The sequence below is a fragment of the Colossoma macropomum genome, unplaced genomic scaffold, assembly GCF_904425465.1.
Source record: "Colossoma macropomum unplaced genomic scaffold, Colossoma_macropomum, whole genome shotgun sequence".
Lineage (NCBI taxonomy): Eukaryota > Metazoa > Chordata > Actinopteri > Characiformes > Serrasalmidae > Colossoma > Colossoma macropomum.
In genome coordinates, this window is record NW_023494788.1 from 14,644,740 (window position 1) to 14,672,255 (window position 27,516).

The 27,516-nt window shown below is 41.2% G+C and overlaps 1 protein-coding gene across 3 annotated transcripts in view; it reads left to right on the forward strand.

Annotated features, from left to right (window-relative positions):
- The window catches only part of mid2 (midline 2), a 78,519-nt gene that overhangs the window by 32,469 nt on the left and 18,534 nt on the right, over positions 1-27,516 (forward strand). For 2 of the 3 annotated variants that reach the window (XM_036568554.1, XM_036568553.1), the window contains exons 3-8: positions 8,511-8,576; positions 10,475-10,570; positions 18,377-18,484; positions 22,405-22,553; positions 23,267-23,394; positions 23,560-23,703. In XM_036568554.1, the coding sequence (XP_036424447.1) occupies positions 8,511-8,576; positions 10,475-10,570; positions 18,377-18,484; positions 22,405-22,553; positions 23,267-23,394; positions 23,560-23,703 (691 nt within the window). The remainder of the gene's footprint in view (positions 1-8,510; positions 8,577-10,474; positions 10,571-18,376; positions 18,485-22,404; positions 22,554-23,266; positions 23,395-23,559; positions 23,704-27,516) is intronic. The other variant, XM_036568555.1, reaches the window with a different exon arrangement.

Here is a 27,516-nt window from a genome sequence, read left to right on the forward strand (position 1 = left end):
TATAGATGTATAGTTTACTATGTCGGTGTATATTTTTCAGTGTGTAATTATTCACCTTTATAGTGGACCTATAAAGGTGAATAATTACACACTGGACCTCATGAAGTGGAGCGGAAGTACGAAGTTAGTGTTTCAATTAAAGTGGGTGGTGAGTATGTACACTGTTGTAAGTATTAGAAGATAAAATGTTGTAATTAAGTTTTATGAAGACATTTTGTATTAGTTTCTAAAAAAAACTGTATGGTAACTGGATATACTGTTGTAAGTAAAAGAAGATGAAATGCTATGATTTTATTTTGTTAGGACATTTTGTATTAAAACAATTTCTTTGGCTAATAATGACATCATAAACTCATCATCACATAAATCATTGCTTTATGTAATCATAAAACTGTAGGTTTCTTATTGCCTCGGCTGCACATGCCTATACATTCTAATCATGCAAACCCTCAGTGCTCTGAAGGAAGTTTGATGGGTTTTATTATCTCTCAGTGGGAGCTGGTGTAATACATTCGGCCTGTCTTCTCTTTAAATCTCAAAGCATCCTCACCTGTGATGTCTGCTCCTAATCCTTTCCCTACAGTCCACCCTTCATCCGTCTGTCACCTATCACTCCAGTCCCAGAGGAGTAACAGTGTTCTGCGCAAACCCTAGCCGTCACTCAGTATCCGTTACTGCTTCTGTGGATTAAATGGGTTTATCCTCTGACTGTTGGTCCACATGCATTCACTGAGACCAAGCTGCTTTGCAGCTAATGAAGATGTTTTCTCACCCTATTGACTGCTGGACACAGAGTGCTAACATATCAGTGACACAGCTCTGTCCACAGCTCCTGGCTGGTTTACCACCATGTTCAAAAATGCATTGGTCTTTGTTTATTTGAGACGCTCATTGTGGCATGATGCAATGCCTGTCTATTAAAACCCACTGTGTGCCCAGCAGCTTTTTGCAGTGTACCACTTTATTGAAAAAAAAAAATCCGAAAGTTCTGACAGAATATCAGAAACATTTTTGTATTTTAGAAACTATCGTCCAGATTGTTGTTGAAAAAAATTCTCTTTTATTTAGCCAATTAGGGACTGAGATAAAGTTTAGAAAGGGGAGCAGCTCCTCTGCCTGCCGCTGCCAGATTACGTTCAGCCTTGTTGTGCATCTCAAGCGCCCGCCTCAGTCTCCTGTGGCTGAAGAACTAGGCCGCGTCTTTGCTGTGAACCCTCCAAGAAAACAACACTTGTCACTCTTGCCGTCAGCATACCGTTTCATCCCCCATTCAAAACATGTTTACACGGCATGCCAGTGAGGCATTTTGTCTCTTGTGAAGGGGGTTGGCGGTGAAGAGGGTCCCTGCTAGTTGTGAGCCTTATCTTAGAGTCCAGAGACCAGACACTGCCTGTGTTTAAAAACACATAGCCTGGCTTTAGATTTGAAGAATGGAGACGTTAAAGCGCTTCAAGTGAATTATAGTTAGAAAAATGCTGCAGTACCACTGGCATTTGTATTGCCTCTCTGATGAAGGTCCAGCATACAGACTTCAGTGAATCCTCAATCAGCAGTAGGCACATTCCCTAGTTCTGCTATGTCGAAGAATATGGCATGAGAAGGTGGAGGAGGAGAGGAATAGTGGGGCAGCAGGGCCCCATGATCCAGGACAACAGGCTGACTCACCCATCATCCTCAACAAGGCTTCAAATGGCAAATTCCTGCACATGCCGGGCCACATGCTTCCCTGTAAACAAGAGCATCTCCACTGGAGAGAGATGTCTTCTAGCCTAGAGTTTCGTTAATTTAACTGGGCTCACAGCGGATTTGCCGATTTGAGGGTTTGAAGTTTTCTCCAGTTGCATTTCATTGCGAGGCTTTCCCAGCATAAGCAAGAGTGTGTTTGCATTGAATCGCTGGTTAAAAATAACCTGTTTTCAGATATTAGTTATTAGTCATGAGGTTTTAAGGCCTGAGGCATCAAGCCCTGCTTGAACAGATTGATCACCCTTCCCAGAACCTTTAATAACATCCGAACTGCCTTACTCACTGCTGGTGGGTAGGAAAGATAGGAGAGCTATATATGTAAGTGATCTGCCAAGAAAGATTAATCTCTGATATGAGATGGACACAGGCCCTTTATGAAAGGCCAAATATGATATGGCTTATATGATGGCTGTAAGTAGTATCTGACATACAAGCCAGTTCAGTGGACGCAAGAGATGTTGTCATTTGCTAGAGGGGAACTAGGCCAAGACAGCAGAGTTCCTTCACAATGAGATCTAAATTCTGTTACTTCAGTAATTAATTCTGTTGTCATGCTAAGCTCTGTCAAATGATTTACTGCAACCCCTATATCTCAAAGGAGTGCCTTGTCTACTAAAACAACAAACCATAAAACCTCCAATTATAATGAGCTTTCTCCTGAAAGACACTCGTTTTGTTGCTTATTCCCACTCACAAACGGCGTAACTCATGCTGTCAGCACAACGATGAGAGCTTGCTCGTCATTTTTTCTCTCCCTACCTCCACCCTCTTTCTTACCTTCAGTTCACACCGCTGGCTTAATGAAACTTTGAGAACAGCAAACCCCAGCATTCCTGGGTGGAGATATAAGCCATGCACCTGCATGCACCAGGCCAAATCCCAGTGTTTTGGCTTCAGGCCCTTCGTCGACTCTACTCAAGCAATTCTTTCCAGAGCGGCTCATCTGCTGAAAAAATCTTGAACCCCGGGGCCGGACTTAGGGTGGATGATTCATCAGAAGCACTGGTGAGCTCCCCTCTTTGGAGAGAAGCGAATCACCATGTCATTCGAATCTGGGCAAATTCGGCAGCAGCTAATTGTGTTACACAAAATGAAATGTAAAGCCATTTCCCAGACAAGCCATGTGAGTCACTCTTTTAGATATTCCATGCTTGTCCAAATTGATGCCACTTAACTCATTGGCAGGAGAGCCCAGGCTCATTTCCGCAAATTAATTTTCTGAATAAACCGTTTGTTATGCTGCCTGACGGAGAGTCGCGCAGATCATCTTACGACGGTGATCACTGAATGCATGTGAGGTCTGGGTTCAGATAGTAGAGAGCGTAAGGCAGAAAGTTGAATTTTTCATGGCAATCTTGTAATTTAAAAGCCAAGACTGTGTATTTTAGCTCAGTGTGAGGAATAAAAAAGTTGAAGCAGCTGAAAAATGTTAAGGTCATAAACAAACACAATATTGTTGTATTAGTATACTTTTTAAAGACTCTTACAAGCCTGCTTCAGAAGATTTTTTTTTTATTATTCATATCAAAGCCTCAGTCTTGCTATGTTTGTGGCCAGTCACATGTCCTTGACTGTTTGCTTATAGTCCATTAACTAGAACCTGCATGCTCAGGGCACGTGTCCCCTCTCTGCAACACTACCAACAGCAGCCCGAGAGGCACTGACTTAGGGGATAATAGCCTCATTAGAGGGGCTTCCTGACTGTCTGACTGCCAGTCTCAGCCATCAGATATGTTTCCATTTTAGAGCTTTGGCAGCATAATGGAAGGACCAGCAGGGGCATACAAAAAACTCAGTGCCATTCACCTTCTTTCTCAGTCTCCCATTTATGTAGCCCTGTGTTCAGTAAGTGCCAAAGTGGAGAACAGAATCAGCCTTTTTGAATCCCAGCCTTTGTTCTAGCAAAGATTATTGAGGTGAGGAGGCTTGGCAGTATGTGCAACTTGTGGAGTAGGAGTACTAGCAATGATTAACACTTAGAAGTCTAGAGTTATTGTTGTCGTTTTGCTGTACTATTTAAATTTATTTCCATAAATAATTACAAATGCAAGGTTCATTTCAGTATTTCAGTTCTGTATCAGCAGGTTCAAGTCTGCAAATCAGTGCTCACAACATAAAAAACTTTACATCAAATTAAAATCTTAATAGAACATTTACAAACCCAAATGTGGCATTGATTAAATGTTGAGATTACAGATTTATGACAGACTTTCTCCACTTATTTCAAAGGGATTTGAGTGAGAAGTAATTCATATAAAATTAGAACTTGCTTTTGTTTTTGCTGCTAATAACAGCAAAAAAGTTAGAAAATGAGACTCACATAGCAGAGAAGCTGCACACAGTGGAGTAGCTCTCTACCAGATGTTTAGTGTGCTTTGTGATGGATAATGATTGTCTTCTAATGAAGCAATATTTTTAGTTATATCTATTGAGCAGCTCTTCTCCCCCTCGATGTCCTTTAATTAGCATGAGCAGATTTTTCTCATTTCAGTTGTTTTGCAGGAACCACAAGTGCTCCCTGAAGGGCTTTCTGCTCCTCAGGAGGAAGAGAGAGAGAAACAGACAGAAAGAAAGAGAGAGAGCGAGAGAGAGAGATTCTCCTGACACTTGTCTTTTTAACCTTCACGCTGCTTGCACACTGCTGGATGGCTGGATGTTCTTTGTGTGTCGTCCCCATGCCAGTGGCTTTTATGCGCTGTGGCAGTTTCTGCTGTGTTCATTCTAAGCTGCTTTACTAGAGAGCATAAAGAGAGCATATAGAAAACGCCTGCCCTACCTGGCCTGTCTTTTCGTTTCATAAAAACTGTGAAGAGGTTCAGTGGCAGTATATGATTTATTGATATATGATTTAGCCCTGTTCCAGTAACAGAAATCTCCCGTTACCGTGAGGAAAATAACTGCGGTAAACAGTTAAACTGTAATGTGATGTGGGCTTTCGGGGGAATGTTTTTCCTTTGCTTTACCTGTTATTTAATGACTTTTTAAGGTTATTCACATATCAACAGTGATTGCCATAACAATGACAACAAAAGCAAAAAATTAAATGTTAATAATTTCAGCATTATTTTGTCTGGTAATTTTGAAACACTCCATAACACTGAAGAGAACATGGGACAAGCACAGTGATAGAGTGTGACTTTAATATTTGTGAACTAAAAGAACGTAATAAAAGTACAGTTAATTAAAAATTGTGGTGTTAGTATATTGTATATTAGTGTAGTGTATTAATTTGGCTACAAAACTATGCTTAATCTAGAAATGAAGGATGGAATTGCAAATGTCACATGAACTCTACAGTCTGAATGAATTTTACTGCTTAGCTTAACCTGACACCTTCTTTTCTGAAGCTGTTTCACCTGAGGCCATTTGAAACAGCCCATTTGGCCTAATGTACATGATTTTACTCTTTTCCCGAGACCTTAAGCTGTTTGGTCTGATATCTGAAACTTGATGCTGTGGTCTAAAATGTACTCTATAGCTGGCTTTTTGTACAGATATGGTGTCTGCCTGCAGCACTGTGCGTGTTCAACTATCGCAGCTCAACAGCCACATTTGTACAGCAACCTCGTCTGTTAGGTCCAGTACATTCATGTGTGGGAATGCTAGTATCTTGCTATGATTTGCATGAAACAAATCAGCAAATGAACAGGTTTTTAAACTGCATGTAAATTAGTGTTTACCGGCACTGGGGGCTGTTAACTCAGTTAACTTTTTCCAGGAACATGCCTAATATCGCTTATTCTGGTCTGTTTGGCAAAATGTTAAATCTGGTCATGGCACTTTGGCAAATTGAGATCATGAAAAGGGGACAAGAAAAATACAGTGTTGAGGGCTTAAAGCAGCTCTCTAGACAAGACTGGAACAGGGCTAATGTAGACAGAACTAAATGAATCTGTCTGTTTAATTAGGAGCCAAGCCTGGCACAAAACAGTAGTAGCTTCCCATTAGGACAAGTGTGTGTGTGTGTGTGTGTGTGTGTGTGTTTGTGTATGCGCGCATCTCCAAAGAGACAGTATGGAATATTATCCTGCTCTGAGTCTCTCAGCAGGCTCTGGCTCCTGACATGTCCAGGCACTAAAAAGCCTCTTGTTAACGCAGTATGTGAAGCGTTGTTGTTTTCTGTTTGTTTGTGTTTTTCGCACCATCTTCTCTCGAACTGGGAGAGAGATGCTGAAATAATTAAAGGCACCCGCTTTGAAGCCTGCGCTTTCTCTTTTTCACGATTTGTTGTTGTTGCTCTGATGGCAAAAGCGTAAGGGATGCTATGCTGGCCTATTAAGGCGCTAACTGCAAGCACAAAGTGCACAAAGAACAGCTCAGTGAATGTGGACTTACTTTTTTGTATCTGGGACAAAATATCTTTTCAGAAAGGATGTTAGTGTGTATTTTGAGTCTTTTGGACAGTTAGCACTTAGAGTTCATGGGGCAGGCATGATTAAGGATGAGAAAGGCCAGAGGACTCCTGGAGGACCAAGGCTGACCGTGTTATGAGGTCAGTGGTGTCTCTCCTTCGAGGCAGAGCAGCTAAGAGAAGAATTCCTAAAGCATCTGTGATGTCACATGAGGATGACATAATGCAGGGTGATGAGCGGGTGATAGGAAATGATGACAGGGTGCTGCTGTTCTTTAGAAAGGGTTCACTTGCTGTAGCCTGTCCTTCTCTCCCCTCTCTCTCTCTCTCTCTCTCACATTCTCAGCCACTCTCTTCCTCTCTATTTCTCTCTCTTCTTCTCCAATCTTTTTATCTCTCTATCTCTTTTCTCTATTTCTATCTAGCAGTTCAATATCAGCATGACTGTGTCAAGTGCAGTTTTGCCAAAGCATTCTAAAAATGACAACAACGAACAACAGCAAATAATAATAACAACATAAATGACTACATTTCTCACTCTATGCCTCTCTCCCCCTCTGTTTGTCTTTTTCTCTCATTTCTTTCTCTCTTTCTTTCACGTTCTTTCGTTCTCCCTATTCCTCTATTTCTTCTTTTACTCTCTGTATTCTTTCTTTCTTTCTTTCTTTCTTTCTCTCCCCCTTTCTTTCTCTTCCCCTTTCTGTTTCTCTCTATTCCTTTTTCTCTTTTTTCTTTCTTTCTTTCTTTCTTTCTTTCTTTCTTTCTTTCTTTCTTTCTTACTTTCTTTCTCTTTCTTTCTTTTTCACTCATTCCTTCTGTCCCACTTTTCTCTTTCTATCATTTTCTTTTTATTCCTCTCACTATCTTTTCCTCTCGTTTCCCTCATTTCTCTTTCTTTCTTTCTTTCTTTCTTTCTTGCGTTCTTTCTTTCTATTTCTGTCTCTCTCTCTCTTTTTCTATTTGTCTCTTTTCTCTCAGTCTTCCTCTGTCCCACTTTTTCTTTCCATCTTTCTCTCTCTCTCAGTTACTTTCTCCCTCTCTATTTCTTTCTCTTCATCTCATCTGTCTCTACATCTATCTCTGTCTCTCTCTGCTTTGTCCTTATTGTCCCCCTCCTCTCAAATTCTCTTTCTCTGCCCCCTCTCTCTTACTCATCATCATCATTACTCTCAGCTCAGCTTCTGTATGGATGCCTCTCATACCCTCACTGCCCCCCCCCAAACCCTTTCAGACATTCCAAAACTTTTTTCCTCTCTTTGCCCTTCCCTCCTCCTTTTATTCGTTTCTCTGCTCTCTGTTCTGCAGTATATCTATCTCCACTCTGGTTCTCTGTCTCAGTCTGTCTCTGTGTCCCTTAGTGTGCTGCCTGCTCTTGCATGGCTGGAGCTGAAGCTTTGAAGTCTGGTGTCTGCTTTAATGAGTGCATTTCTGACTGGCTCTGCAGACCTAGTGGACTGAGGGCACCGCAGTGCCACTTTGCTCTTGGGAGCTGTTCCTCTCGCTCTCTCTCACACACACTTTCTCACTTCATACTTTCACCTATACTCTTACTCTTGCCATATTATTTTCTGGCTCTGTCTTTCTTTGCCCCTCTCTCTTTAGCTCCTAAAGGTGGGCAATATGAAGACGTGCAATTGTTATTGTGATAAATTACACCACAAAACATTTTCTGATATTGGGGTTCTGATAACTTGTTGACAACAACAAGCAGGTTATAGTAACTGCATGGACTATGTAGTAACATGCAGCTAAGTGGATGTCGGTGTTTACGCCATTATCTTATTAGATTTAATTATTTTGTCAGTTGTTTGTTTGTTTTTTTTTAGTTTATTTAAATAGGTAAATAAAAAAACATCTGCCGTTTTGCCTTTGCATTTTATCCATTCCACCTGAAAATGTGTTCAGTTTTCATAAAGTTAGGTATTGTCCATATTGCCCACTGCCTGTACCTGTGCTTCTCTCACTGCCTCCTTCTTTCTCCCCGTCTCCACATAATGCCATTCCAGCTGGACTCTGCGACTCCTTTTCTTTTCTAGCTCCTGCACTCCTGGCAGCTTGCTTCTTGTCTGCTTCCTCCAGGGAGGCGCCTTGCTGGGTTTGATGTATAAATCATCCCCCCCTTCTCATTCAGTCTTTAATTAATGACCCCCATCTGTCCTCGGCCCAGCCACTCTGAATTTCAAAACGTTCGCCTGACGCAACCATCCATGGAATTGAGCAAAGCCATCAGCACGCGTGCAGCACAGGCAGCCGCCATATACATCTTACCTGCAGCCAGGTGTCCCACACAGCAGAAACAGACAGAGAGAGATAGAGAGAGAGAGACAGAGAAGCAACAGAGCAGGGACATCCTGCCCCAGCCAGATTAGCGGGCTGCCCCAGTAAGGCTGTGTGTATGTGTCTGTGTTCATAGGCTTTTCAAGTGAGCCCTGGCAGACTATCTGAAGCGGTTATGGAGGCATCAAAGACAAGCGCTGCGGTGAGTCACAGGCTGCCTTTTCCCTTCTCTGTGCTCGGTGGGGGGGACAGGTGGACAGGGCCATGCTGCATCCCACATGCATGACCAGCCTGCCGCCATGACAGAGGAGGGCAGCTAGGCACAGACCTCCTTTCGGAATGCCAATTCTATCGTTGTCGTAGTTGTTGTTGTTGTGATTGTGGCTGTGATTGTAGCATCGTCCCGTGCTTTTCAACACCTCACACTCCGGCTCGCTTTTGTTCTTCACCCATGTCATTACCACCAGCCGCCTCTCCGGCACTCTCCATTTCATCTTCTCATTCCGACCGGGCACGGCTCCTTGTTAGGTGCACATATAGCATCACAGAGACACTTTGATTTCATTTGCACTGCCGCATCGCGCGTATTTTAATTTTATTTTTTTTCTAGCATGCACAGCTCTGTCCACTAAAGCCTACCATTCTCACTGTGCACCGTAGTGGCATCATGCTGTTCTGTTCATGTTATTGAGGTTCCATAAACTCTTGTCGAGTCCTCTTTTCTCCTTGGGAATGTGAGTTTTCAGTTGAGATTAGTCATTGATAACACATGGAGAGTGGGCCTTTTTCTGTAAGCGCTTTACAATCTGCCGCTTGGCACACAAAGACTTGAAAGGAAAGTCTCTGGCTAACCTTTATTTTACTGAGAATTACTAAGAGGCAGATTGTTCTGAGTGGATTCTAGGGCTTGTGGAGCTGGCACACCCACCAGCCCGCCCACTGCTGCAGAAATGTCCCTGTTCTAACCACTCCCCCACACTGATGATCACTGTTTGTGATGTAGAACTAATTTGCTGTTAACTGCAAATTCACACTCTGTGTCTGTCTCTTTGGAGTTCATACTAACAGAATATTAACATGTAATCAAGTGAGGTTTAGTCTAAGCTGTAACATAGACAGTTATTACAGTCATTCAGGTTAATGTCACATAAATTATGTTTCTGCTCTCTTCAACATAAATACGGCATGTGATACATTTTCTGTTGCAGGTGCAAGATTTTGTGCCATGTAAGCATGCAAATCAAGATTTTTTTTGTCTGTCTATTATCTAGAAAGCGTGAAGAAATAGTGTAGTAATGTGCAATCTAAACAAACTCATCTCAAAACGTCTTTGCTATATTAAATACACTCTTAGAAAATAAAGATCCCAAGAAGGGATTCTTTGGAATGGTGCCATAATGGAAATACTGTTGGTTCCTTTCACTTATGCCTGTCACATTTATCACATACTTGTGTGATTGCAATTATTTACACTGACAGTTACACTGCAGTTATTTTCCCTATGATTGTGGCTCAGCAAACAGAATGTGAAATGCGTTTTCATCTGTTGTGTTCAGCAAAATGCATGTAAATAAAAGAAAGCTAAAAATATATCATTGGTCTTACAAAAACAACAAAAGTTCTGACTTTTCACTGATGCTATAACACTTTTAGAGGGCAGGCGTGAGTAATGTTTGTTTATTTGAGCTCAAGCTGTTTCTGTTGTCAGTGTTGACGGCTAAGGAAGATAGCTAATCAGCTAATTAGATAATTTAATAATATAAAAAGACATGTATTATTGCTAGTTGCAAGTATTCATGTGAGAATTAGTTGTCAGCTAAAACTGAATGATCGTGACAGACCTAGTTTCAATTGATGGTCCACTGAAAAGCATTAATAAAACATTTTATACATCAGATGTGAGATTTTTTAAACCTTTCAAAGTTTAAAAAATCTCAATGTAATCTATAGATTCTAAATCAATCAAAGGTTTTTCCTCCCGACCAGTTACCATTTATGTGAACCTTATTTTTAAAAGAGTACAAACTGGCAAAGAACAGTTTTGGAGGGTTGGCTTGATTCTCTTCTTATCTCAATGCCATGTCTTCCTCTTTCCAACAGCAAACCCTGGAGAATAACTTGACCAATCTGGTGAAGAGGAACAGTGAATTGGAGAACCAGATGGCTAAACTCATCCAGATCTGCCAGCAGGTGGAGGTGAGTCCAGCCAAACTCCCAGTCCAGCATTACTCTCAGCTTCAATCATAATCATCATCATTATCATCACTATAAGATCCCCAACACATTTCTCTGAGAGTAGTGAATAAATCATTGACTTTTCTTGTTTGCACTGCTTGGTCTGTCACTTATTAGAAATAAGTGATCTGTCTTTCCCTCATTTTCGATGTTTGAGACCTTTTAGGGTTTGTAGGTTGAGCCTAAAGTGTGTGATTATTAATGTGATTATTATCTCAGCAGGTTTATGTGCATTTGTGTTGGTGACCTGTGTCTTTTACCATTATTAGTTTGTCCACACTGATGGTTCAAACTGCACAGCACTACTCCACTAAAGTCTCCATCACTGAATAATAAAAGCAGAATGTACCTTAAGGAACATGCAGCAATGTTTGGGAAGCCACTGTCGACAATTTTAAACTTAGTTTTGTCTCCAATTCATGAAGCCATTCCTCATACTGGAGGAACCTTGAAAAAGACTATACGCATTCTCTGAGTCATATAAAACACATTTTATCTGTGCGGTGTCATTTAATAGAGGTCTGACCATATTCAGAATAGAGAAAGCTGTTTTGCAAAAATGGTCAGAAATATAAAACCAACGATTTTCAGTATGTTGGTTCTGTGATTAATGGCCATCCGATTGAACATGATTTTCAAAAATATATCAGTAATTTGAAACAAAGAGTTGATTTGAATCTGTTTATGAACTCCTATTGTACATAAACATTTTTGTAATTACTGGGTTGACATATTTATGATTGCATTCAATTCAGTTGATACATTAAAGAATTATGCTAATTATCGGTGAATTATTAATTGCTACTAAAATATTGGAGCCTTTTTGTGATTTTAAGTTAATTTTAACATTTAATTCTTTTTAACAGTATAGATTCCACACCATGTAGACAGTCTATTGTCTGTTAACTCCGAACTGAATTCTGATAAATTGAAATAAGCAGATAACTACCGTACAGCAGTACTGTGTAAAAGTCAGACTCCATCCTTAATTTATTTCATTTCCATTGAAATCAGCCATTAAGAAATCTACCTCAACAACTTCATTTTTTTCAGCATTTAGTCTGTTCTTTTCAGCTTTTCTGCAGGGATATTTATCCACACCTACAAAGGTCAGTCTTAGAAATTGCATTTCATTACATTGCATTTTCTGCTGCTCACAATCCAAGTAATCCCAAAAACAATCAATGATGTTGAGGTCTGGCCTCTGGGGTGGTCAGGCCATTTTCTCAAAACACCAAGAGACTCTTTTTTAAATTGTAAATTTTATTGTATTTTTGTCTATTTCATCTTCGTGATAGCTACACATCTTTTCAGACTGATATTCTTGAGTTGTCTTTTCAGATCTGATGTAAGAGTGGAGCTTGATTTTCTTATCTCTCAAAGATGAAAGCTTTAAGTACTGTTTATCTGATGGTGACAGTTTTTGTCTTGCAGAGTTGTCCCTTTTTCTTGATTAATTCTTGTTTTTCACTCATTTTCATTTGACTTTGTACAACTAGATTGACTTATATCTAATCTCTTTAGAAAAATCTTCTGAAAAATCAGTGGCTGTTTTGACTGGAAATTAAATAAATGAAGGGTGGTCTCTGACTTTTGCACAGCACTATATATCTTACTAGTGTCTTTCCCCCAGGAAAATGTAACCATATAAATAATTATGCATCTTTAACCATTTTGGTTATATGTTAAATGGATAGACAGCGTATACCCATGCATAGTAAATTTACATGTGAGCGTGGCAATCGGGTTCTTTGATCTTTTAGTCAAAATGTTTTAAAAGCTAGACTCCTAGGATTTTTAGAGGTCGTATGATGTCACCTTGAAAGTTCTCAAGGCCAGTTGTTCTGTCTCGAAAACGAGTCAAGAGAAGCACATAGACAGCAGAAGTGGAGTTTCATTTAGCCTAGCCACCCTGAACACACTGTCAGGCCCTGTGTCCTTTCTGTAGCTCCAACAAAGGCAAGTGACAAGCCATTGTTATTTCATTAGCAGAATCAGGCTTGTCAAAACCCTGGGGGATTGCAGTGTCTCTCTCACCTCAGCTGAACCGTACCTGAGTACGCACACACACATCTCCTCTGAACTGCTGCAGCAAGAACACTGAGAGAAACACTGTGCATCTCTTCTTCTCTCTGCTCCTCTGTTTTGACAGGATGCTGTTTAATGTACTACAGAAACATGAGTTTTCTTAATGGCGTTACTGGATGAATGTGCTTATATAATGATGGAGAGCAAATGAAGTCAGTGCCGAATGCCATCATGGCATTGTGTTCCATCTTTTAAACAGATAAATTATTCACGACCCCAGTGAGAACATGCTTTGCGAACAATCCGCCAATTACCTGAGGAAATATTTTCTCTTGCGAGCTCGGCCCATTTTGTCACATTTATTTGAAGGGCCTAGTAAATTATTTAAGATCAAAGGAGATATAACAATCTAGGTTAATCTGGAAGTCATAATACAAGCTCGATGTCTTGGAGACTAAGTGCTGTTGTTTTGCCCCGCAAGCCTCCTGCTATGAGACATTTTTGCATCAGAACAAATGCAGAGGTCTTAACCTCAGCCAGAAGTGTCTGGGATGTGGATTTCTTTAAGTTTACAGACTGAAAGATATGAAGACGTATGGAGATATGATGCCTGTGTATTGCATGTCTCCGTAGTCTTTTCAACTTCCTTCATCTATACAGTTGAAACCTATAAAAGTATTTACGGTCACAGTTAAATGACAGATTAATGCATTTAGCTTTTAAAATTCAATACTGATTCCTCTACTGCAAGGTTTGTACAGTGGCAGTGGCATTAAATTGAGCTTCACTAGAGCGGTGTCCCTAACCGCGAAATATTAAGTGGGGTCATAATGAGGGATTTTAGCAGTGAGTCTATAAAACATGAGGGATGATGGGGAGAGTTTATAAAGAGTTTATGGTGTCATGGTGCCGCCGGTCATTTTTATGGTCTATAAGCAGGGCTCCCTTATGAAAGACGCTTCTGTTTCACTGAGGCTTCCCTGGTAAAAATAAAGATTAAATGAAAAGCAAATAAACATGGTCCTAGATACTACATTGGGATTGTTGAGAGAATCAAGGCTCGGGACTAATGCATCCCATTGTCCCAATAAAAACATGAAACGACAAGATGCATTTTTTATTATCAAATTTCTCTGAAATTTATCTTGCATCACAGCGGCTATCGTACATAAACACGTACAACCACAGGAGACCAAAAAAAAAAGAACACTTTTACAATCAATCACATAACACACTTCATGTGTGTTATCACAACAATACATTTTACATCATCTCCAGATTCAACAATGCTCCTCATTTATTCCTATATCACAACTGACTGAGGGATGAACTGAAAACTGAGTTCCTAAACCTATTAAGTCTTGACATTGGCACCCTAAAACATCTGTTTGAAGGCAAAATGTTGTATTCACCATACAACACCCGTGATAGATCAGAGAAAATACTACACACTGATCTTTCCATACTTTTCCTATAAGCTGTTGTAAAACCAAAGTAAATGTCAACATGAAAGAAAAACCAAATCCAGGACATTTTAGGCAATTTAGAAATCCCTGCTGGACATGTTTTTAGGTCCCAAAAAGAGGACATGTCCTGGAAAAAGAGGACGTATAATCACCCTACATTAACCCATCAAAGGGAATTTCTATGTAACATTAGCATCAAGCTAATGACTGAATATGGAAGTACTATTTACAGGCTGTATTCGAATGTTTGTTGTGTACAGTGATTAGCCAATGATGTCATATGGTTGCCTAGCATTTAACCCTTTCAAACCCAAATTATGGTCCAAGACACTAAAATAGAATCTTGCTATATTCTTATTCTAAAGCCAACCATAAGTGATAAATCAGATTTCAGTAATTATACTTCTGATTCCTGTTTATGCTGGTTCTGATGAGAATACATGTGAACATAAATGTATATATGGAATATAGATGTGGTTTTTTTGTGTGTTGTGCTGTCGCTTTTGGGAATCCATAATGTAGTAGTGCAGAAATTCAAGAGAGAAATGTAATGCAAACAAAGCAGTTTAAGACTTTGGCCGGTCAGTTTCCACTTTGGGACAGCTGACAGAACTTTTCGGGGGGGTTAGTCTGGAGCCCTGGAGAGAATGTATTGTGAATTCTACAGAATTGGAATTCCAGGGGATGTTTCCCACCTTTCCTATTCTCTCTCGCACCTCTTGGCCAGAGGGGTTTACTGACCCGGCAGTGAACAGAGCAGGTTTGTTTTGTCAGTGTTTCACTCAGCAGGCATGTGTGAAGCAGCGTGGCGTTGGCCACCACCATGCGGCACATATGCGTGTGTCTCATTCATTTTTAATAGGGCCGCTCAGTCTCTCTCTCTCTCTCTCTCTCTCTCTCAGTGAGAGCACAGGCTCAGGCCCCTTAGGACTTGCACTGAGAGCTCTCGCTCTAAGCCTGTCCCGAGCTGTCAGTGCACAGGAAAGTGGCGCTCTAATCAGCGGCAGGACAAAAACAGACCTCTCTCTCTCTGGCATCTGCTCAGCGCTGTTAAGATTGTCTGTGCACCCTGAGATGTCCCACACTGGTGACAGGCTACAGCAATCCACGCATCTGTGGATTAGCAGATTAACCATGCCACGAAGTCTCGCGGAGACCAGGAGTCGGGCTTTGATGCCGGAGTCATTAGCCAAACCCGCTTCAATCAGCTCACACTGCAACAGCTTCATCTTTCAGACCGGTGTCATAACTTGCACAAACAGGAGCTGTTGTACAACCTTCTTTCAGTGCAATCTGATGAAAACAATGGGTTTTGGATGGAATACGGTTCAGAACAGCATTAGAATTACCCAAAGTCCCCCAAAGGCTTTGATGTATTTCTTAGATAATTCACAGAGACAACAGCAGGCACTTTTCAGACAGGAGCCTGTTTTTATTCGAGACCCACGCTGACCCCAGCAGCGTGATAAATCTCTCCGAAAGTGTCTCACTAAAACATTAATCAGGTGCAGGACAGTGGGAGCGTGGAGACGAAGCAGCTACGCAGTGCCACAAGTTAGAGGTGTCAGCATGAATCAGCTCCCAACCCCCAGCATCAGCAGCCTCTGTGTTTGTAATGTACCCCGGGGACCCGCAGCTGCGTTTGATTCCAGGTGGAGAAAGAGGGAGCTGTATGAGCAGAGGGAAACAGGCCATCAAACATTTTTTTTTATCCTTATCACTCCAACATCCTCTCCAGCCCTGACTCTGTGGAAAGGTTACTATATCATTTCAAGTGTCCAGCCTCAAGATCCACTGTTCCTTTGGATTGAGTCTGTTATCCTGTCTGACCGAGTGCTTTTGATAATGGGATTGAAGCTAGATGGAATTAATTGTGTCATTGTGTGTGCGCACGTATGTGTGTGTGTTAGAGTGTGTGATTAACGCAGCTTAAGTGGATCTAACGTGCATAATGAGCTTTGGTTAGAGATTGGCATGTAGGGTGATAAAGGGTCGAGAGTGTGAGCTTGAGCCTTTGATGGTGAGTCACAACCTTGTGTAATTATGAGGGGATGTTGCTTAAAAAGAGAATCCCACAGCGAAAGCCATACAGTACTTCAGTCTGTAATTACCACCTTCCCCCTCACCCCCAAGTTTCCTTTAATGGTATAGCCTTCTTCACAAACAGTTGAATGTGTATAGTGCATACTGATGCTCCCTGTGTGCAATATGGTAATTTAGGGCTGTGCTGGCGAATTTGAATATTTGAGTATGTTTATTATCTTGGTATTTGTTTCATTATTTAGTATTCAAAAGCCTCATATTGGCCAAACCAGAATTCTAAAGCACTCCTAAGGATTCCTGATGATACTCAGAGTTAGAAGCTTATTTATCACTGTTTTAAAGAAAATGTCTGATCATAAATCCAATAAAAATCACATTTTTTAACAATGAACATAATATTATGCTGTAAATATATGACATTATACCAAAGTAATCATGTCATACCCAGGTAATCTTAGCTAAGGGCTGAATACAGCCACCCTTCCTCCTACAATTTTGCAGTGTCACCATTTTTCTTTGAAAGACTGAAGCAAGGAAGGTTAGTGAAAGATATTAAAATGGCAAACAATGTTTAAGCAAAGAGAACTAGACAAATTCACATTAATTTGTTTGGCTGTAGTTTTGCCTGTTGATACCAAAATGATATCACACACAATAGAATTGTATACTATTAAGTTAGCAGTGGAATATGACCGTAGCTAAACTGAAGGTGAAAACACAGTAAACATCGTTAAACAAAGATTTTAAGAGATTTACGTATTGAACATTGACCACTGCTATCTAGGTAAGCAAAAATCCAGTCAGACTAATCTAACATAACATCTGTCTCATAGCACCTTTGGGACATCCATTGTAAAAAGGGACATTTGTTACAAATTGAAAATGGGAATATTGTGATTAAAAAGCAAACTAAAATAAACAAACATACCTAAAATGATGCCTAATTATGAAATATAAATGTAAAAATCATTGTCTTTAAGGGTATTATAGAGAATGAGTATTTAAGTACTCATTCTTAAACACCAATGAGTATTCAAGCCTGTAAGATGCTGTCAGCCCTAATGACTATACTTAAATGCATTTTGACAACACATGATATATACACCAATCAGGCATGACATTATGACCTCATTCTACGCTCATTGTCCATTTTATCAGCTCCACTTACTATATAGGCGCACTTTGTAGTTCTACAAGTACAGACTGTGGTCCATCTGTTTCTCTGCATACTTTGTTGGCCCCCTTTTACCCTGTTCTTTGGTGGTCAGGACCCCCATGCACCCTCACAGAGCAGGTACTATTTAGGTGGTGGATCATTCTCAGCACTGCAGTAACACTGATGTGGTGGTGGTGTGTTAGTGTGTGTTGTGCTGGTCCGAGTGGATCAGACACAGCAGTGCTGCTGGAGTTTTTAAACACTGTGTTCACTCACTGTCCACTCTATTAGACACTCCTACCTTGTCAGTCCACTTTGTTGATGTAAAGTCAGAGACGATAGCTTATCTGCTGCTGCACAGTTTGTGTTGGTCATCCTCTAGTCCTTCATCAGTGGTCACAGGAAGCTGTTGGCTGGATATTTTTGGTTAGTGGACTATTCTCAGTCCAGCAGTGACACTGAGGTGTTTAAAAACTCCAGCAGCACTGCTGTGTCTGATCCACTCAGACCAGCGCAACAAACACTAACACACCACCACCACATCAGTGTTACTGCAGTGCTGAGAATGATCCACCACCCAAATAGTACCTGCTCTGTGAGGGTCCATGGGGGTCCTGACCACTGAAGAACTGAGTAAAAGGGGGCTAACAAAGTATGCAGAGAAATAGATGGACTACAGTCTGTAATTGTAGAACTTCAAAGTGCACCTATACAGTAAGTGGAGCTGATAAAATGAACAATGAGCATAGAAACAAGGAGGTGGTCATAATGTTTTGGAAGTTTGGCAAACAATTTGGAATGGATAGAATGAACCTATGAAAAAAGCTATGAAAATCTGTAAATATACAGTGATTTCTCTGTTTTATTTAGGTAGATGAAAAATAACATAAAAATAATAAAATAAATAAAAGACAATGGGATGGTGTCCAGTTTTTTTCTGATCCATGTGATTGTTCAGTGTTTATGTGCACTTTTGCATTACCCACCCCTACAGTACTCTTGCAAGAACTGGAATGTCTTACAGTATATCTGACCTGGTCCCTCTATAACAGCATTTTGTCCACTTCCCTGCAGGTAAACACAGCCATGCATGAGGCCAAGCTGGTGGAGGAGTGTGATGAGCTGGTGGAAATCATTCGCCAGAGGAAACAGGTCATCGCTGTCAAGATCAAAGAGTCCAAGGTACGGCTGCCTGCACTTGCGTGCCTCCAAGCCGTGGCACGAGGGAAATTAATTGCAAATTTAAGTTAGGCCCAGAAGTGCTGCGTCTGGCTGCACTCGTGTGCTGCATGCCAAGCGTTCCACTGTGCATCTGAAATTATCCACCCTTGATTGACTATGCTGAAATATGGTCTTCTTTGTATTCAGACCTAGTAACATGATGAATTTAAGCAAAAAAAACTTACTTGAGCCACCGCAAAGGAATAAGGTTTAAAAAAAGTGCTTTTGAGCACAATAGGCTTCTCACAAGAGTTTAGGTTCTTTGTCTTTCAAAGCTCCATCTGAACGTGTTCCCCGGCAGTCTGTCAAACGGAGGGGCCCATATGGAGCTGACAGCTCTAAGCGTGCTCTCAAAACTCGTCACTCGCTTTGTGACGGCACAAGGGATGCTGCCGGGCCCGTCACTCCCCTTCTGTCTATGACACTGGAAAAAGAGGAGAGATAACTGATGAGCCGCCTGACGACAAAGGCAAAGAAAGAAGGAGGGGGAAAGGAGTGTTGGGCAATGTGAGCTTAAAGGGCTTTTGTAGCCTCCTTTGAGACTGTTTCGAACTGGAGCCAGGGGAGATGGGTGAAATTGCGTTACTGAAGGAAAGTGTACGTTCAGCCACATGTTGTTTTAAGAGTACAGCACAAGCTGAGGCTATTAGAGGTGCTGCAACGTGCAGGGACCACCGGCTAGAGTGTATAGGGGTTTAGGATGGAGGAGAGGGACCGAGGGAGGAAGTGAAGGGGAGAGACAATGCTCATGCGAGGCTGATGAGATTAGATAGAGAGCCAGGCTTGGGTTCATCCAAGTCAGACTGACCACGCCAGTTTCAGCCACGTGAGTTCACTTAACAAGCATCCCTTAGGGAGAAGAGCCAAGGCCTCACTAATCTCCACAAGCACAAACACTGCCAAGAAGGACAATCTGACTGTATTGTTCTTCTTTGGGTTGACAAAACTATTGCTGCATTCATGACATGCATACTAAAGACATCACTAAGAAGAAAGCAAAAGCAAAACTTTTTCTTTTCTGATACCAATATTGAAACATTTGGGTACAGTATATCCAGTACAGCATTCCAATAGGCTTCTCACAAGATAATTCTGTTATGTCATCTCTTGTATGAAGTTTGTTCTTCTAATTCTGCTTCTGGGTCATTAGGATCTCGACCATTCACTCAAACACATTCAACTCAGCCCTAGACTCTCTGAAAAAACACATTTTTTGATAGGAAACGTCTATCTGTGTACTCCTCATACACAATTTGACAGTTTGATATCATGTTCACTCTCTCTTTCTGAGTAGAGAACAGGGTGGTAGCTTGGCCATTGTCCACAGTTTTTGGAGAAGTGCTATGCACAGCACAGACAGATGTATTAATCCCCAACACTGGCCAGTCAAGACTTCTAGTGAGACTCATCCGTATGGCAGGATCTCTGTAGGCAGGAAAAGCGTGAGAGACGAGATTATGCTCTTGCCCTTTCGCTGCCGTCTCGGCCGTACCGCTCTATCAGAAAGCCTCAGCATCACAGCATTAACAGGGCTTAGAGCATTGCAAACCCCAGCCGGAAAACATCTGTAGGATTTGCCCTAGTGCTATGTCTTTTTTTAGCTTATTTCAGGACTTTTATTGAAAATGAATAAGCTTTATACTACCCAATTTGTTTTAGTGCTGGCCCTAAAATTGCAAAGCTTTTGGCAGAGAAAGTCTTTAAAGAAGCAAGGCCAGATTGGATCTGGATCAGTTGTAATCCTGCAGAGTGAAGAGCTACTTTTTAGCTGGATTTATTCCTCAGTCTACTAAACAAATCAATCCAACGCCACTCTGCAATATATCATATCTCCATTAATTCACAGCAATATGGATGGTTGATCTGTTTGAGGAGGAATTGTGCCCATTATCCTATTGCCTGATTTTGCAAGAGGATAAACAAGCTCAATAAAGAAGAGCTTGTTCAAGCAGGTCTGGGGTGTGTTCATAGTGAATTTGGTCAGACTGGGCTGTTTGCATCCGTTTCCCACAGGGTATTTTTAAGACAAGAGGGAGGGAGGGAGGGAGAAAGAAAGAGAAAAACAGCAGTCTGTTCTGTAAGAGGCTCCATTTATATAGACTTGGACGAGGCTCGTGTTTTCCGCCAGAGAACAATGCACGACACAGTTCGTCTCGGCAGAGACGTGCAGCAGGAGGATATTATCTGCATGTTCAGAGCCTCGTCTGGAAAAAGATAGAGAGAAACATCTCCAGCTGCTCCCAAATGCACCACATCCTTTTCTGAAAAACAGACTGAGCTTGGGCACATCTCCATATCATGAGATTTTGTTTCTGTCAAACTCTCTCTGTATTTTAGCATTATAATGCAGCCTTATCTTAGCATACTGTGAACATGCACATAACTTTTAATAAGGAATAAAACTTATGGAATAAAATGTAGGAATAAATTCATGAATAAAAATATACCATGTATATAATGAGGAGTGCTTTTTTCGTTGGTTTATTCGTGCCAGAGTATGACAAGATTTTGAGCATTCATAACTTTAGCTCTGTATGAAACTTCTCAAAGGACATTATAATCCATCAAGTGGAAAGCAGCATATTTATCAATTCTGTTATCGCCCTGCAGCTTACAAAGCAATTGGCTGCTTTATAGTAGCTGGCCAAGCAATCGTGGGTGTCAGTGTGCTTTTGATAAAAGACTGGACCAGAGCATTTCTTTGCATGGTACCGCATCCACAGAGCTGAAGGTGTTCAACACTGTGCACTGAGGCCGCACATAATAGAAGACATGACATCTGTAACATTTGCACTTCAGCATCATATGACAGTACGTGACCTGGCAAATATTACGGCTGAAAGGTGCTGATGAAAACTTCACAGAGTTGTCGTGTCAAAATGGAATAATATATGAGGTATTTTTCTGTGTCTACGTGTTAGTGTGTCTCTCCCTGTAGTTGTGTATGTCTGTATGTGCATGCCTAAAGGTTAGTTCCACCCAATTTTCAAAATTCCCACAAAAATCAATCATTAAAATATAAACAAATTCTGAATTTGCATTGGACAGTCCACAGTATTAGAGTCACCTCAAACTTGTGATTTGAGGCCCCCAAAGCCCCTGGCAGTCAGAGGCCCCTGGGCACTGCTTAGATGTGAAATGGTTCATTATAGAGAAACATACTGACTCTAATTTCTTTGCAGAAGGTGGTAAAAGGAACCATAGGTCTATGGTAAATAGAGTGATTTTATTTACTATCCAAAAAAATAAACCAACATGTCTTCTGAGTTTTTATATGTAATGTTCATAATAGTAAAATCGTTGTACATCTGAAAATAGACCAAATAGTCCCAAAAGACCCTGCATGTACCCATCAACAAAGGATTGAAAGGATTGAAACATACATTTTAGGCCAAAAACAGATCTCTGTCTAACTATCATAATACAATGTCCCACATGTCAGTATTCATAACCATTTCTTGTAATAGCGTCCTGTGAGGTAGCTTTTAGATACATTGAACACTTCAGATATTTTCGGGTTCCTGTCACCACCATTGTGAACAGTTCAGTGCATTTCACGTCAAACCACTCTGTATGACTTTGTTTACATCTGAACCATTTCATTGTGCAATAATTTTGAAAAATTGGTGGAATTCCCCTTTAAGAAAGCACTTCTTTATTCCTCTTGCAAAGCCAGGCAGTGCTATATAGCATGAGTGATAAATTTATTTTTCCTTGAGCAAGAAGATGATGGACACAGTGTGTCTTCAAATAGATCAACCATCAATCATTCTCTGATTTAAGAGAGAGATGATATATGTCACGGTGGCACCAGATTGATTTGTTGGTAGAATGAGGCATAAGCGCAGCTGAAACATTTGCCTTTGTGTGTATGTGTGTAGGTGATGAAGCTGCGAAAGCTGGCTCAGCAGATCGCTAACTGCAGGCAGTGTCTGGAACGTTCCAGTGCCCTCATCACCCAAGCTGAGCAGAGTCTGAAAGAGAATGACCATGCCCGCTTCCTCCAGACTGCCAGAAATGTGGCAGAAAGGTGAGCCCCACCACACACACACACATACACACACACACAGCCACTCCCTCCGCCAGCCATTGTTTCCCAGCGTGAAGCCGACTTCTAGCAAGTGAGCACATTTTGTGCGGCCACCTCCACTGTTCTCAGCACTGCTGATCACGGCTTGCGTGCAGCTCCCGTCAATATTTTGAGCTGTTTTTTTTTTAGAAATCCTATGGCTTCAACAAAGCCGCTTCTGTAAGCACAAGTGCTAGAATGTGCTGCTTTGTCCTCGTCAGCTGTGTGAGTGCTGAGCCCTGTAATCTAGAGTGGCCCATGAATGCACTCTCTGCCTCAGACACCTGTGATTAAGTTTGGCCTTCTTGCTGCCATGTCATCAGCAAACCAAATATGTTTTCCACAAACTCATCAGATTTATTCCAGGTGATAGAGGATTCACCCTTTGACAAGTGATACTTTGCATAGATTGTGTTGTCTCTTTTTGTTCTGTTCTGTTTATTCAACTCCCCCATACACAAGTGCACATGCAGTACTGATTGCTGATTGCAGCTGCCATTTATAATCTCCATCAGTAGAGTAAGCCACTCTAATTGTGCTCTCAGACGGGCTCCTTACTGGGCTGTCACGGTGAAGGAGTGTGCTAAACAGAGGGTAATAGATGCATGGAGGCGCCTGGGAGTGAGTGCCTCTCGGTCTGACAGTGTACCTCTCTTGCTCTCGCTGGTACCCAGGGTTGCCATGGCCACCGCCTCTTCACAAGTTCTCATCCCAGATGTCAATCTGAACGAAGCCTTTGACAATTTTGCCCTTGATTTCTCCCGAGAGAAGAAAATCCTGGAGGGGCTGGATTACCTAACAGGTGAGAAAGAGAGAAAAAACACTACCATTGCACAAATCCACAAGTAACAGGGCCTTGCAGTGCAGACGGGCACAATGAATACTTGGGATATCTGATACAAGCTCTTGGATTGCACTGGCTTTGCGGTGAAACTATATTGCTGGTATTGATTTTGATTTTTCGCAGCCCCTAATCCACCATCTATACGAGATGAGTTGTGCACAGCCTCCCACGACACCATCACCGTGCACTGGACCTCCGAGGATGAGTTCAGCGTCACGTCTTATGAGCTGCAGTACACCATCTACACGGGCCAGACCAACTTCATTAGTAAGTACTTTTTAAGCACATTACACTGCATCATACTGTCTTCATCTGTGCCATACCAGTAGGCAGTGTTGTATCATTTTTGAAGAATAGGTATTGAGGTCGTTGTCCAAAATTAGAATATGAGCTGCAACAGCCTGGAATGTGCTTGTGCAGTGCAGGATAAAGATCTCTCTTTATATAAGTGTTAGCCCAGTTTCTCTGCCTGCTCTTCATTATATAACAGAGCTTCTAGTAAGGTTTGCTTTCCAGAGGGCTCATAGCTAACACATTCAGTTTCCCTGCTTCTGAAATGCACTTGACTCACATTAAACGATTTATGACCACCTACATGTTGAGCCCTCTGCTGCACGTTTCATTAACGTACAAACTACAAGGTCCTGCTGGAGGAGATAAAAGCGGTGACATCTCGACATTTGATCTGTGAGGGATCTTGGCAGAGGGAGCTGTGCTGTGTTAGAAGGAGAGAAGGTGATGACTGCAGATAGACCAGGGAGACAATACTGGAGTGGTACTCCAGGAGCACTGTCTGAACACATGCTCTCTCTCTCTCTCTCTTGCACGCTCTCTCTCTCTTTCCCTCCCTCTCTTTTTTCTCTAATTGTCTTTTACCCTGTTGCCCCTCCTCCCCTTTCTCTCTTTCTCTCCCTTTTATTCTCTCTCTCTCTGCTGGAGTGGGCTCCAGTTATCCAGTTAGCACAGAAAGCAGATTTCTTTCAGCCACTGATAGCCCAGAGACCCAGCAACATAGCCACTGTTACTGCAGCCTCCTCAGAGAATTCAAACGGAGAAATGGAGAGGAATGCTTTCCTCTCAGACTGATGATGTTTTACCTTTCTCTATGGATGCAAGTGCTTAAGTGAGTCACTAGCTGGGCATTTGCTTCTCTCCCATGAGGAGAAATATGAACCCTTCCCATCGCTATAGCTTGGCCTCGTTTTCTTTTTGAAGCTACTGTAGATAGGTCATGACTGTTTTATTCATGAGCAAGTTAAATCTGATGTTTGCATTGATTGAATAAGCTGAAAGCTTCTATAATGTGTAACATAATTTCATGCTCTCTCCTTAGCAAGTGGATTACATTCTGAATGGGTTTCAGAGGAATCACTTTGAAGTGATTTGAAAATACTTAGGAACAGGCTGGATTGGGTTGCATGATCTTTCTGATTGCATTTGAACGATCATTCACTGCGACGTGTTAAAACATTTAATAATTGGCAATTGCAGCCTTTTCAACTTGTGACCTTCTTTTTCTTTACTTCTAGCAAATGGAGAAACCAAAGCATAGGATTCCAATAGTTCTGCTCTAAATGACATGCAAATAGCTATAGATTTGACTTGCCCTTCGTGCACAGGTCAAATGTGTGCAATTACATGTTCAACACGGACACAAAGACACTCCTTGGTGGCTAATTAAAAAGAACTCAGAAGGCAGCTATCTCAGCCAGATCTCATGCTAATGGTCTTGGAGTGGGGAAATGAAAAGCTTCCTCCGCCTCTTGTTCAGGGACTGCGCTTTTCCAGCCGGATCGTTTGGCTCCAGCATGGGAAGAGCATGACTTAGGTTGTTGATTTTTTTGTTTATCTTCTGTCCATTCAAGTGAAGGTGCCGTCCTGGCATCAACCACGATTACATCTGACGTGAGCTAATGCTCTTTACTCCACTCTCATTGTGACGGTGATTGATAGTGATCCGTGCTGCCAGACCGGCATGCTAACTGGGCAGCAAACGGGTTGGAGGTGCTTCAGGCCTCACGGGAGCACTCGAGCCGGACTGTATAATTTGACATGCTTGTCCTTACCTTAGGAAACATTCGCATGTCCTCAGCAAGGCAGTGCAGAGTGGAAAGTGTTTGGTGAGTAGGGTCATCAGATGCAATGCTGCACAACACCAGCTACAGCAGTCTGACTCGTCCATTCGTTTGACATGTGCAGGTTCAGGTGGAAAATGCAGCCCAGGCCTGCAGGACTGTTGTGAGAATAAAATATGTAACTGTAACATTAAATTTCTTCCTCCGGTAGGATTGGGTAGCTAAATCACACAAGCAATGGAACAGTGGGATCAGTGTGTAGCTGGAGGTGTTGCATACCTCAGGTTTAATCATGGTTCATTTGCCGTTTTGACCTCCATCTTACTATGTGGCTTGTCATTCGCAGTGCACTCTTGTGAAGCGAATTCTGCTACTGGCTTATGGAAAGGGAATATTTTTCCCCATATTCACTGCTATCTTTTTATTTCCACTGTTGCACATGCCTTCAGGATTTACAACAAACATAATGCACCATCTAAAAATAAACATGCATGTACAACAAAAGTGGAAAAGGAATATTATTGACAAAATAATATCACCCATAGTCCATCACAAGATTAGAAAACAGTTTCTTAAAGAATAGGAAGTAAAGAAAACATACGGAAATGGAAGAAATTCACAAGTGAATTGAATGTTCATGAAATTTTGATGCTTGAGATGAACTGCCTACATAACCATTAAATATTTACATTCTTAATCTCCATTTCAGTCATATCCAGAATCAAAAAATCAGAATCAGACTGCCCGTCATTTATTTAATTTGCAGTTAAAATGTCCATTAAGTACGAGTTCATTTTTCAGCAGCAGGAAGAAAGCTACACAGAAGCCTATTTTCAGTATTTAGTGTGTTCACCCTTTGCCTTTATTACAGCTTTCATTCTTTTTGTGAGATTTGCTTTCCACTTTTCAAACAAAGGAATTTTTTTCTTTGAAAAAAAGTTCAATCTTAGAAGTTGGTTGCATTTTCTGCTTCTTGCAATCCAAGTTATTCCAGACACATTCATTGATGTTGAGGTCTGGCCTCTGGAGTGTCCATTCCATTGTTCTGAGAACTCCAGCAGTTTTCGTTTGATTGTTGTGTTTTTTTTTTGTTTCGTAATTTCCTTTTCCAGTAACGACTTCTTGACAGCTACACGTCCTTTCAAACCTAAAGTGTTGCCTTCTCACAATGGAAGAGTAGAGAGAAACTCCTGTGGACTTTTTTCTCATATCTCTGAAAGATGATAGCTTTGAGTGCTGTTTATGTGATGTCAACAGTTTTGGTGGTCTGCCACGTCTTGCATGGTTGTTAGGAGTCTCATTTTCTGGGTCTCTTTTGATCTAAATTTTTTATTTTTTTTGGAACTCTGATTTGGGAAACTCCTGTTCCCATTCCTTATGCAAGTGGATTATCTTATATCTAATCACCTCAGAAATATCTCTTGAAAAATGAATAAAGTGTAAAAACGATGTACAGGCATGTGCAAAAGTTTAGGTGCCCTTGGTCACAGTACGTTTTGTTGATTTTCTAATGAAAAATAAGTTAACATATCCTCTACACAGAACTACTACACACTGCACATTTTAGTGCACAATTTTTAACATACTTTATACTTTATGTTTTATTTTTATGTTAAACTCCATAACTACAAATTGTGGACTAACAATAGCAAAAACATTAGCCACATATAATGTGATATATAGGGGATTTACATTAACATTAACATTAAAAAGGCTGTTCATCTAAGGTCTAAGGTAGAGATAATTCATTCTGCTGTGGGAATTCAGTAGGCACAGTTGACAAAGTGCTAAATCTGCTTCACACTTCATTCTTCCTGCTTTGCTAATTATTCATCTCTCTCACTGTGTGTATAGCAGGTCAATCAGAGCACAATTACATCAGTCATTAACAGTGCTCAATGAGGTGTCTGATTAGCCGTCAAGGTAATAATGTACACATGATGTCATTGCCCCTGTTCAAACTCGTTCTGCTCAGTGCAGGCTGCAGGGAGGCTTTTCCTGGCTT